This window comes from Taeniopygia guttata, chromosome 18 (assembly GCF_048771995.1).
Source record: "Taeniopygia guttata chromosome 18, bTaeGut7.mat, whole genome shotgun sequence".
NCBI lineage: Eukaryota > Metazoa > Chordata > Aves > Passeriformes > Estrildidae > Taeniopygia > Taeniopygia guttata.
The window spans coordinates 4,899,304-4,912,747 of record NC_133043.1 but is presented as its reverse complement, the minus strand read 5'-3'; the positions used below and the strand labels follow the sequence as shown (position 1 = coordinate 4,912,747).

At 53.8% G+C, this 13,444-nt stretch overlaps 1 protein-coding gene across 1 annotated transcript in view; it reads right to left on the bottom strand.

Moving 5' to 3' along the window:
• Positions 1–13,444, bottom strand: part of NTN1 (netrin 1) — a 79,436-nt gene that overhangs the window by 24,771 nt on the left and 41,221 nt on the right. Inside the window, exon 2 of the mRNA XM_030287321.4 lies at positions 9,682–9,870. Coding sequence (XP_030143181.2) covers positions 9,682–9,870 — 189 coding nt within the window. The remainder of the gene's footprint in view (positions 1–9,681; positions 9,871–13,444) is intronic.

Here is a 13,444-nt window from a genome sequence, read left to right as displayed (position 1 = left end):
AGAAGAATTTATGCTGAGTGTATGTGGCAGAGATGACCAGGAGTTCCTAGTGAAAAATGAAGTTATTTTTTGGTTGAAAACATGGCTCTGGAGGAGAAAACGAGGAGCAGGAATCTGTGGGGAGGCTTTCATGGGCAATGGGGGCAGCAGTGGGGGTGCCTCTGCTCCCAGGAGCTGATTTTCCCTATAAAATAACAATAAGGAAAGCAGGGAGCTGAGAGCACTCCCAGGTGAGCGCCTTGAGCTTGGCTGCTCCAGATGTGAGGACACCACGTCGCTCTCTGCGAGACAAACCCAAAGTGGCCGAGCGGATGGGGGGACAGCAGCCAAAATCCGGAGTGCAGGAGGAGGCATAATGGGAAGGAGGGAACAGGATGGCTCATCCACACTGAAGGGTCCCAATTAACTGCAGCCACTCCAGGAAAAGATCTGGGAGTCAATGAAACATCTGGCTGATTGCAGCGCAGCTCAGAAGAGCCGCAAGATGGGAGGCTGAGCTGTGAAAGGGGGAGAGAGAAACTCTGAATTCATCTCGGGGCACTACAGAAATCAATAGCACGTCCTCAGCTGGGAGCTGGAGTGAAAGGCACGGAGAGCACCCACGGCAAAGATTCGGAACGCCTTGCCAAGAGACGGTGGAGGGCTGCCAAGCAATGCACAGCGCCGGGAAGGTCAGACAGGTGCTCCTCTTCAGTGCTCCTTAAAGCCCAGCAACAAAGGGACATTGAGGGCGTTGAAAAGGCAACCTTTTCAAGGATAAAAGGAAACGCTGCTTTGCACCGCACGTAATTAACTCGTAGAACTCCTGCTACGAGACACCATGGCAAGGGCCCAACAGGATTAGATAGGGCTCTGAATGAGAACATCTGTAGTTACATTAGCTGGGATTAATATATATACGGATATAAGCACTGCCAGGCAGCTCCTCACCGCCTGCAGCCAGGAGATTTCCCCTGAGGCCAGGCTCTGCCGAGCTGGCTGCCGTGGGCTTTTACAGCTCTGTCTGCAGCTTCCAAATCGCCTCCTATTTTCTGTACAAACCTGCTGAGGCAGAGCATTGCCCACCCCACCCAGCCAGAGACGCCTTTCTGTGCTTCAGCTCAGGTTTGGGGCTAAAGAACACCTGGAAGGATCTTGGGGCCGTGCTTAGGATAAAAAAAAACAAAAAAAACCCACGGTTTTTCAGTTCAGGTGTTTGAACTTGCTGAGATGGTTCTGCCCCACTGAAGGCTGACAAATAGCACGAAAAAAATGCAAATATTTTCGCACCCCCGGTGCTCGGGCGGAGGTATTCCCAGCCGCTAATCCTGCCCCACACACGTGTGGTGAAAGGTAAATAAAGGGATAAATCTCCAGGCTCAGCTCTCCTCAAGTGTGACCTTTATGGAGAAGGTGCCTGAAAAGATCTGCATTTTTGGAGAATTAGCATCTTCCTGTTTTCGGGGAAGCTGCTTCCTTGGGAGGCTTTCAGAGTGATGAAAAATCCTTTTGCCTGGACAAGAAAAAAAGGCTGGATTTGCCAGGGTGTCCAGATTTCCTCTTGTCACCCTGGATGTGCCAGGACCACAAACCTCACAGGGCTCCAGATCCAGCCTCTGGACTGAGCAGGAACCCAACAAAGCATTAAACTGGAAAAAAGCCCTTTGTTTGCAATGATCAGCGATGAAGGCTCCTGCATTCAGAAATCACACTCTGTTTGAAGTACAAATTCAATCCCAGGTAGCCAATGTGCCTTAGGTGAACATTTATATTTAGCCAGGCTTTAAAATGCTTTTCCAGAATCACGGCCAAAAATTGCTTCCCTTTGGTTGCTTCCCTTCTTTCCTCCAAAGACTTCAGCAGGAGAAAAACAGGAGTTTTCTGTGGCCACAGAAAACTTCTGCTGGAAAAAACCGCAACAAACCCAGGTTTGTTGTCAAAATGTCAAAACAAATTCAATTTAAATTCTCCTGTTGCCTCAACAACGCGTCCTGATGCAGCAAACATGTCTCGCTTCACCTTGTGGTTTAGCATTTAGAGGGGTGGATCTGGCATTATTTCTTAAGTGAGGGTTTTTTGTTGTAGAGTTGTTTTTTTCCTGCTCACTGTCTTTAGGAGCTCAGGCACTTTAAACCCTGCTCCCTCTGAAGGCACCTTCCCAGGGAACTCAAGGTGTGAGAATTCCTGGAGTGCCCCCGTAGCTGAAATCCACCCCAGAGGTGACCTTGAAGTGGTCCCAAGGAGGACGGGATGTTTTCCCAGCTTTTCTTTGGCTCCTGTCTTTGGGAATCAATTCAAACCAAGCAGGGCTCCTTCCTGTGGATACCTATCCCGGTTATTTGTCCCTGGATGAGGGACTCTGAGCCCACCCTGTGCACCTGAGCGTGAGGAGAGGTTGGTGCTGGCTCTGGGGACCTCCCGTGGGGTGGGAGAGCCCACAGGCACTGCCAGAGCATCTCCAGCACGGGCAGCACGTCCTGCAAATCCCACGGATCGTGGGGAAGAGAAGCTGGAATTCGGCGTGCACCCACCCAGTCTGGCCCCAGCTGGTTTGCACAGCAGAAACAGGGGTGGAAATGTCTCTGTGCTAACTCTGAATGCCAATAATGACTTTAAATATTAACCACTAAGTGCTCTGCCGTGAGCTCCTCAGCCTGTCTGCACGCTGGGAGCTGGATTTAGCCCTCCAAAGGATCATGTTCGTGCTCAGTGTCCCTCAGCACATTCTCCTGGAGATTTAAAGGTTTCTTGCCAGCAGAACATGAATTCCTCCTTTTATTGGGCAGAGCCAAACAATCTCTGGGTGTCTCCTGCTGTCCCTCCTCCCGCGCCCCTTCTCAGGGCTCTCCCGTTTCCCCTCCTGGACTGGCACTCGGGGGAGCCAAGGGCTTTGGTGCCCTGCAGTTTGGGCCAAATTTCACAGATTAGACCTTGGCTTTGTCTTCTCCATAACAAGGAACAGACGGGGCCACAAAGCCTCCACTGAGCCGGAGTCGCCGCTAATCCGGAGGGGCCTTGGAACCCCGGCAGTAAATCCACTTTTTGGGCAGGGGCACTGTGGGCAGGCATTAGTGACACACACAATGGGACAATTATGGCAGCACTCCCCAAAACGCTGGAAAATTCCCTTGTTCCAAAATTGTTAAAACTTCCCCTGTCTACCGAGAGCTCCAATTCCCACGTGGTTCCAGCAGGGCTGGAGAAGCTGCCAGGGATGCTGAGATGAAGCACTGGGGTTTCCTTCACCCCACTTCGCTGGCAAGATTTGGGTTTTATCGTGGAGGATGTGATCCCTTTGATTTTTCCCTCAAAAATGTCAGAGCAGCAGCAGCTCAGTGGGGCACGGGGCCTCCTGGATCTAAAGCAAAGCCCGGCTCCCCCTGCTCTCACGGGAGATGTTGCACGGGGAAGAGTGGGCTGGGAATGCTGCTGTTGAAGGGAAAAAAAAGAGAGGCAAAGTTTCTCTCTTCCTGATGTGTTTTTAGCCTGGCTCTGGAGGAAACGAGGTTCCTACAAGTGCATTCTCCCTCTAATAATAAAAATCAAATCTGGCAGTGGAGCAGAAGTCTCGGAGATAATGAGGTTGCCACAAGCCTCGTTATCCTCAGAGAAAGGAGACAGTGGGGAAGGTGAGGGAGAAGCTGGAAGAGCTCTGCAGAAAAGGATCCTTTTGGTGTGCACAGCCCTCGTGGGACACCAAAGCATCCACAGTGGGGAGAGTCCCCAACACCCCAAGAGCAGGGAGACATCCCAGTGAGAGCTCCCGGGGCACAAATCCCAGCTCCTCATTTGTGATGCTCTGAGAAGCATCTGTTTAACTGGAAAAGAAATCCTTTCCTACCAGAAAAAAACCCTCTTCACTTCAGTATGCTGAAAACCAGAGTGTGGGGATGAGCAGAACTGAGCTTGGGTTTAATTCTCAGGATCTGAGAGCCTGAAGCACTTTCCACTCCTGAGAACTGTTCTGAAGTAGGAAATTATCTCCATTATTGGAAAACGTTTATGGGGAATGCCAATTATTCCTTTTCTTTCCTCTGTCTCGTGGATATGCAAAATTCTGGCTTTGCAAGTGAATTTAGCAACTTTTGTCCTTAGTCTGAGACCAGCAGTGGAGAGCTGGGGTTTAGTCTGGTTTTATTTTCTTAATAGGGTGCAAATTCCCCTCTATTGTGTCGTCACTTCTGACAAACCGCGTCCCAACCTGCCCTCCAGGAATGCTCCTGGGTGTTTCTCTGCTGGAAACCCAAACCCAAACCCCGGTTTGGAAGGTGGCCTGCCCCCAGTTCATCCAGTAAACTCCTGCTGGGCACCAGCATTGCCAGGATGTGATTTTTCAGGAATGCAGGGCTGGCTCTGCTCCAGGAATCAATGCTGTCTACATTTTCCTATTGAGCTGGGCCATCCACGTGTCTGCCATGGATTCAGGACTCAGCCTGAGCCGTGTCTCTCCTCTGAAGGTGCTGAGGTGGTTTCCAGGTGGCCATGGAGGTTTCAGCTCCTTGTGAGCAGCCTCCTCCATCTCCTCATGGCTCCCTGGATTCAGCAGTGTCTTGCCCTGAATTCCACAACTCAGTAAACTCTGCCCACTCTGCCTCACACAGAGGCAGCTGTCTAATTTGATGTTTCTGCTCATCCATCATTAAAATGCGGATTTTAATGGATTTTTAAAAAGCTGGCATGGGCTGGGAGATACCTTGTGTTGAGCTTGAGTCTTACTTGAACAAAAAAATCACTGCTTTTCCACAGTTTCATTCTACAAACTCAGAACAGCATGAGAGTTTCAGTAATACTCCTGTCCCTTCTGTTCTCTGAGTGAACAGTGCAGCTCCACCCTGGGGAGTGGCAGTGCCACAGAGGAGGTGGCACTTGGTGGCACTCAGCCTCCTGTGCTGCCCCAGGATGCTCCCACAGCGACCTGTGAGCACGGACAGCTTAAAGGTGCATTTCTAGAAACCTTCTCCGATGGTCTGTGTGGGTCTGGGGGTTGTGATGACGAGTTTTAGATGCAGAGGCCATAAATCAGCTCTCAAGCTTGCAATAATACTGATATAAGGAGTTATGGGGAAGGGTGACTCAGGCACAGCCACTGACAAATGCAGGATGGAAATGCAAGTAGAAAATCATTCTTGTGGCAGTGGAAGAGAGTCTCCACAGTCCTGGGGAGGAATTAAAGTTGTGCTTGGCAGATCGATGCCTGGGAAGTTTGGAATTTCTCCAGGGATGTGATTTCTCAGAGGTGACCAAGCCCTGACACAAGAGCCCAGCCCAAGCCCTGCCAGCAGCACGGGCTGGCTCCTCTCTCATCTCACCAGTAGCTCCAGCTGGAATGCAAAGAGGAGCAGAAGGAGGAGAGGAAGGGAAGGAAGTTTGACCATTAAGGACAACTCCCTGGGGTGAATTCCTGGAAAGTATCGCCTTGGAGTTTGCCTTAAAACCACAGCTGAGCTGGACGAGAGATGGGCATCAAAATGAGGCAGCTCTGGAGAGGGGAGCAGGTCCCTCAGGCTGCCCTTCAGCCCCTGCTGAGGTGACCCAAGGGCAGAGCTGTGCTGGTCCCAGCAGAGGCCTGCAGTGAGGAAAGGCTGGGGCCAGAGCCCTGCAGGAGCCACCACTGCTGCCCTGCAGGAGCCACCACTGCTGCCCTGCTGCCCTGCTGGTCCTGCTGCCCTGGTGTAGGGATCCAGCCAGGCCACCCCAATGTCTCTGGCACACTCCAGCTGTGAGCTGTCTGCCCCACCCAGCTGTGGGCTGGGGGCTGTGGTGACAGGGGACATCTCCAAGGCTGGAGAGATGCTGACCAGGACTGGAACCATGGACAGAGTGGTGTCCTTGTGCTACACCCCGACACCAGCAGTGGGACACCTCTGGTGGCAGTGGCACCACTCTCAGACTCTGCCCTGGTGACAGTGGCACCACTCTCAGACTCTGCCCTGGTGGCAGTGGCACCATTCACCATTCTCAGACTCTGCCCTGGTGGCAGTGGCACCACTCTCAGACTCTGCCCAGGTGGCAGTGGCACCACTCTCAGACTCTGCTGTCTGCCGTGGCTGTTCCCCCTGCCACCTCCTGCTCCCCAGGTTCCCAGTGGGACCCAGCAGCAGGAACAGAGAGGATCCATCTCCCCCAGCCCAGCCTCCAGGGAATGAGCTCTCAGCTCTAAGCTGGTCACGCAGCTCCCTCTATAGTCACTGGAGAGAGACGGGGACTGGTGCCACTGTCCCTGTCACCGGGGGCTCTGCTCGGCTCTCCCAAAGCCAGAGGGGTTCGGGTTCTGCCTCACTCAATGCCCGTGACTGGGTGAGGAAAACCCTTTATGTGCATGCGGTAAATCCAGGACGGGAGGCTGAGCCCATGGGGACAGATCTCACCTCCCTCTGCTGCAGCCCAAAGTGCCTCCAAAATTCAAATGTCAGATCTTGGCCCTTGGTGGGCGCAGGGAGGCTGGGAGTGCTTTTTGGGGTTTGCACAAGGCATGAAATGCTCAGCACAGCTGGAAAGCTCCCCAGGCTGCAGCAGCACCAGGCACACAGACAATCCCATTTCCTCCCAGAACACGGAGCCCTGATGAATGTGACCTCTCCAGGTGCCAAATCCTGCCCCTGCACGAGGGCTTTGCGCCGGCAGCCTCAGCACAGGCGCATTCAGAGCACGTCTCGTTTGTCATCTTTTCATCAAAAAGTGTGCAAAGCCTCTCCCTGAAGTGCAGAGCTGTTTTACAGCCAGGCTATAAAACCCTGCAGACTCTCTACTCCAATGGAATTACATTAGTGCCAATAATCTGGCAAATATCAGGAGGGAGTTTAATCAAACAAACCAACAGCAGGGCCCTGATTTACAGCGGCCCATGACAGAGCGGGGTGGACGAGGGTTTGCAGGACCCAGATGTGGAATTTCACTTGCAACATCATTTGGAGCAGAGGGAAAGCAGAAGGAACTGGAAGCATGGCTTCAGCGTGCTGGGAGCTCTTGGTGATTTCTCAAAAACCAGGGAGAAAAGAGGAACAATTCGTCCTTGTCCGAGTCTGAAAAAAGGAACGTGAAAATTTCTTATGGCCCGAGTTTTGCTGCTTCTCGGGACAGCCCCCACAGCAGGGGTGTGCCCAGGACGGGGGTGTGATGTGTCTGCCAGGACAAAGGGCATCCTGCTCCCCTGCCCGCTGGGACGAGCCCACCCACCCCCCTGGAGGAGGAGCAGGGACCATCGGGCTCCTCCAGGCCAGGATCCACGGCTGGCACACGGATCAGCTGCAGTTTGACCTCGGAATGCCAGGAGAGCCCTGGCTCGGTGTCCCAGGGGCTGCCTGACCACCCACCCGGAGCAGCCACATCCTGCATGCCCAGCTCCGTGCCCAGCTGCAGCCTGGCAGGCTCTGGCACACACCCAGCACTGCCGCTCCGTGCAATATCCCTGCTCCATCTGTCATCAATTCCTTTGCCTGTGGTTTGCAGCCTCCTCGCCACGGCCTGCCTGGCGTGGCCCTGTCCCAGGGCATCTCTGGCCACTGACATCTTGCAGGCTTTTGTCATTTTTGCAAGGAAAACCACTGGAAGCAAACTCAGAGCAAAGCACCTGGCACGGCTGGATCACTGTTAGCCATCAAGGAAAACGATCGTTAAACCCCATCTCCTTATGCCTTCACCTGCACTGCTGATCTGAACTTCAGATCATTAGCAAGGTCCTTTATGTATCAATTATTAAAGGTTTGGCTGTTGGAAACACAAGCAACCCTGAGCTGGGCAGGGGGTGTTGCCCAGCTCTGCTTTCTGCTCCCCTTTGGCTGCCTGAGCCCCATCCCTGCCCTGCTACACGTGCAAAAGTTTGTGGAATTCTCCTTTTCTCCAACTTAAAAAGAAGGAGACATTGTGCAAGCATTTCTGCAATGTCATATTTTTGCATAATTACCCAAACCAACCATTTCAAACAACGCAGCTCCAGCCTCTTTCATCTGCTGATGTTCGATGTGCTGTGAGTGGAGGCACCTCGTGCATGGGATGGAGTGGGAGATGAGGAATGCAAAGCACAGCTTAGCTGGATGTGTCTCTTAGGCTGAATAACTGGAGTTGAATTAATGAAAAAAGGTCTCTGGCAGCTCTTTCATGGAGCCTTTGCTGTGAGATCACCCGAGACCTTGCTGGGGGGGGTGAGAACCACGAGCTCCTCAGCAGCTCCCAAGGCACCAGGGCTCTCTGAGATGCTTTTATTTAAATGTATTATGTGTGGGGCATGATCAGAGTGATGTGATGGATTAAAGAATCAGGTTTTATAGAGCAAAGTATAGAGAAAGAATGGTTGTGCTGGGTGCAGGCAGTGATGAGGGAGGTGGCTGGGGCAGAGCTGAGATTTGGCCATCGCCAGCTTCAGGTGAGGGAGAGGCTCCAGAGGGCAGAGCAGGAGAACAGAGATTGCAAAGAGGATTTAATAGAGAAAATGATCCTGCAAGCCAGATGCTGCAGCCTGGAAACCTCCCAGAGGCCAGTGATGTCTTCTCGGTGCTCGCTTGGGGAAACTGAGGCATAGAATGGTGCAGGTGCCTGCAGGTGTCACCTGGTCAGGTTTTTGGGCAGGCCTCAGTGCTGTCAGTGACACTGAAGGGCCAGGGGACAGCAAGGAGAGACAGACAGGAGAGGGGAACAGCTGCCAGAGGTGAGCTGGGAAAAGCAGGAATGAGCACCTGGGAAATATCAAAAAATATCTCCTTGGAATTGTTTTTACAAGATTCAAAAAAGGGGGAGTAGGATTGTCTGAAAAAGGGATTTCTTTTCTGCTATGGAAAAAAAAAAAGTCTGTTTTCAGTAAGGAAAAAAAAAAAAACAACAAAGCAAAAAATTGAAAATGCTGGAGACCCAAAACTTCCCAGCCAAAAATACTCATCTGAAGCCAAAAAGCTTTCCATTTCTTGTTGAAACGAATCTTTAGAGAGAAAAGAGCTGAGCATTTCTGTGGGAAACCCCAGCATTTTCTAATCTGGCTTTTGAATGTTTGCTTGACTCCTTTCACTGCACCTCAGGTTCAGGATTTCCATCTCTTCCAGCAGCAGCTGAGAGTAAAAAGGGTTTATTTGCAGGATTTGCTCTTCTTGCTGCTCCCGCCCCAGCTGAATCCCAGCTCGCCTCCATGGCCACACGAGGAAACCTCAAAATACTCTGAGCTGAAAATAAACTCGTTTCCCCTTTTTCTGTTCTCTCCTCGTCCGGAGGAGTGACAAGTTCTGTGCGTGGGCTCAGCTCTGCCTGAAGGGTGGGAGCTGGAGACGGGGCTTGGGGGAGGCTGATTTAAATCCTACATCTCACCCATGCCTGGGATTTTGTGTCCTTCTGCCCTTGCAGAGTGACGACCAGGCAGGAGCAGATGAAGCACCACTTCTAAGTGATAAACCCTGAAATAATTCAAAGCCCTCCTCAGCAGTGAGGGCTTCCATTTCCATGGGCTGGTGCTCAGCAGGAGGCTGGGGAGAGCAGGGAGAGGTGATGGCACGGGATGTGGGTGGCCTTGTCCTCACCAGGAGGCTGCAGAGGTGGCGGCAGGGAACGTGGGGGCAGGAGAAGCCATTCCAAAAGGCAAAAAAAGCAATTTCAAAGGGGTTTGGGAGAGGGAGGAGCGGGAGGAGCTCGGTGAGAGGGAGAGCAGCGGGAGCAGAGGTGCAGGGAGAGGCTGGGGAAGGAGGAGCTGGCACTGCCACCCCGCCGTCGGTGACCCCGTACCTTTGCAGGCCTTGCGGTGGGAGATGGGCTTGCTGAGGTCGCGGTAGAAGCCCTCCTTGCAGTAGTGGCAGTGCCTGCCCGCCGTGTTGTGCCGGCAGTTGAGGCACACGCCGCCGCTCTTGCGCCCCGACAGCTTGAACAGCTCCATGTTGAAGCGGCAGCGCCGCGCATGCAGGTTGCAGTTGCAGGCTGAGAGAGGCAAAGGGGGGACATTGTCACCATCTGTGCCCAACAAGAGAGGTACCAACCCTGGGGAGCTGCTGTCAACCCCTCTGTGCCCTGTCAGACTGGGGGGGTCACGGATGGGAGGCCCTGGTGGCACCTCTGGCTGTGGGAAGCCAGCTGCTCACCCACATCCTGAGCTGTACTGGGAGGTGAGCCCGTGTGTATGTGATTCTGTGATTCTGTAATTCTGAGATTCTGTGATTCTGTGATTCTGAGATTCTGAGATTCTGAGATTCTGAGATTCTGGGATTCTGGGATTCTGTAATTCTGTGATTCTCTGGTTCTGTGATTCTGTGATTCTGGACGGGCCATTGCCCTCCAGCTCTTTGGAGGGCAAGACGAGGTTGCCAAGACCAGATTTCCCTGTCCTGCCTTTCATTCACTGCTTTGCCTCTCCCTGCTGGCACTGGGGGTTACAGGGCACTGTGAGGGCAGGGGCCTGTCTGTGGACAGAGGACAGAGCACACAGAGTCCTTTGGTACCCTCAGCTTTGTCACAAACACTCTGTCACAGGACAGAGCCCTGTGGCACCCTCAGCTTTGTCACAAATACTTTCCCCGTGGAAGCACCGATTATTTCCCTTCCCAGCCACTCTCACTTTGTGTTGTTACTGCTCAGTGCAGAGGTCCCCAAGCTGCTGAGGGACCCCCACTTCCCAGCACCTCAGGGACCCCCTCAGTCCCTGTGGGACAGGCTTTCCATCATCACCTGCCCGACCTTCCCCGTTTCCCACTCTCACCAATTCTGCCACACATTTGAACTCTGAATACCATTCCAAGATCTTCCTAGCCGGTTTCTCCCTCAGCCTTCCACACCCCAGGCTCTGTCGCTCACCTGCAGCCCTGACCATGCTGATAATCTTCACTTCTGCCCCTGCACCCCCCATCCTGCCTGGGACAGGCCTGGTCTGACACCCAGTTAGCCAAATTCCAAAACGCGCCCCCCTGCTTTGTTTGCTGTGACTGAGCTGTCCAATTCCTCCACCATATGAGCCTAAAGTCAACACCGGGCCTATTTTAACAGGGGGCCTTCGCAAAGGACAAATTCGGGACTTCAAAAGCTCGACCCCTCGCCCGCCTCTCCCCAGAGCTGTCAGGGGCCATCAGGACGCAGTTGCTGGGGCTCTGTGCTTTGCTGAGAATTTTATAGCTTGTTTTCTTTTCCCGTGGCTTTTATTTGCTCTTCACCCCTGAACAATGCAGCTGTGCCATGCCAGCCCACAGCTGGGCCCCTCGCCTCGGCACGGAGGTGTCACAGCTCCGGCCTCGTCACCTTCCCTCAGCGCTGAGACGTCTTAATCCCTCATTCCTTCCTGTTTACCTTATGCTGCTCCCCCAGCACAAAGCCACGCCGTATTTGCTCAATTATCAAATTTCAGCCCAGAAAAGGACAGCGGGGTGTTTCTCGGGAACAATCCCCAGCTGACACCGTGCCAGCGCAGGGGAGAGCAGCACCCCGTGCCCGTGCCCCCCGCGGGACGCAGCCGCTTCTCCCTGCTCTGCCGCCAGGATTGCTCCGGCTGGCACGGACAGGCCGGACCTCACGTCCCCACCAAGGCTGGCATGGACAGGCCGGACCTCACGTCCCCACCAAAACTGGCACGGACAGGCCGGACCTCACGTCCCCACCAAGGCTGGCACGGACAGGCCGGACCTCACGTCCCCACCAAGGCTGGCATGGACAGGCCGGACCTCACGTCCCGCCAAGGGTGGCACGGACAGGCCGGACCTCACGTCCCCACCAAGGCTGGCAGAGCAGGAGCAGCAGCCCCAACATGCTGATGGTGACAGCAGCGGCCCGGGAGGCTTTGCCAGGCGTGAGGGACAGAGAATCCTGCCATAGCTCTGGGACCGGGTTTGGCCTTCCTTGTCCCAGCAGCCTGCAGGAGATTCTGTCATCTCCCCAACAGGACAGAGCCATGAGGGAGCCCCGAGACACGCTCCTGCCTCCAGAGCGATGGCTCTTTGGGGTCCGGCCCAGTCCCACATGTGCTGAAGCTGCATTTTTCACAGCTAAAGCGGCACGGGAGCACGCAGCAGGCACTTGTGTGTCCCCCCTCGTGCCTTTCCCCCGTCCATGGAAAGCTCAGGAAGAGCAGCCTGCTGTGCCCTGCTGGAGCAGGCTCAGCTCTGCTTTCTCCTCATCCCACACGTGCTGAGCAGCCCCTTTCTCCTCATCCCACACCACGGCCCCACCACAAAAAGGTTTCAGAGGGGATTCCTGCCGTGCAGAAGGCACTAGCAAAGCCTTTGGGAAGCAGGTGGTGGTTTTAAATTCCCAGCCCTTGTTTTACAGAGGTGACCAAGCAGGGTTAAACCCTTCTCCCGGAGGAGCAGGACTCAGGGCTGGTTCCTGCCCTCAGGGCAGAGCCTTCCCAAGGACACAGGGCTGGGACACAGGAATGATCTCCTTGCCACACCTAACCCCCAAGGCAGCACCTGACCCATGGCACAGCCTCTGAACAGGGCTCAAACAGAGGAAAAAAGATTTAAATCCCTCAGTCTGAGGGCTCTTGTAGATTGTGACCCCATGGGCACATCTCCATCGTTCAAAGCCTTGAGGCTCACGAGCAGCTCTGCCTTTGGTGCCACAAACCACAGGATTTGGTCTCTATTGATCAGCATGAAAGGACATTTCTCCTGGGAGTGGCATGGCCTCACAGAAGCCTTAGTTCTCCCTCAAATCTGTCAGAAATGCATGTTTTCCCAGGAGAACGAAAGCTCACCTCCTCCTAAAACTTGTATTTTAGGAGAGCTGGACTTGGCACTGGGTATTTTGCAAGATTGCATTGGCAAATCCCTTTTTAAAATTCAAAGCTGAACCCACACGAAGAGTGAGTGAAAATCTTCATATTTCTTTGGGTTGCTTGATAAGCAGAAATGTTTCTGCAAAGCCAGGAAAACAGAACTCTGGGGATTTTCTCGAGTTCTTTGCTAACATTTCCACTGTTGCCACCAGAGCAGAGCTGCACAGGAATGTGGAGGAATAAGTGGGGTGTGCAGAGCTCCTCCCAGCTCTTCTCCCAGGATCCATTTTCCATTGGTGTTCCAGGGGCAGGAAAAACCTGAAGAAGGCAAGAAGCCAAACCTCACAAGAAGCTGCAGGGAGCGCCCCAAAACAGCCAAGCCTGTCCTCATCCAGAGTCAAGGACCTAAAATCCTGTGGGGGATAAACCCTCCAGGGAGGCAGTGAGCGAGCTGGGGGAAGGTGTGGCCTGTCCAGCCCCACGCCATGACCAGCACAGCCTCCCTCAAGCTCCCCACAGGCACCCAGGGAGCCACAGCCACCCCTCGTGTGACCTCTCAGCTTGTTTTGGCTCAGCCTGGCTCTGTCTGCTCCTTCCACTCCCAGGGCACCGAGGAGACAGCTGCAAACAGCTGGGCACTGATTCCCTCCCAGTCCCATACACCTGGCTGCTTTTCCAGCATCCAGCCCTCCTGATCCCCCTGTTCCTGCAGCAAACTTAGGGACAGTGGCCTTAATTGCAATTACGGCGTCCTGTGTCCACCCTGAGGGCCTGGGCTGAGTGGCCAGTGCT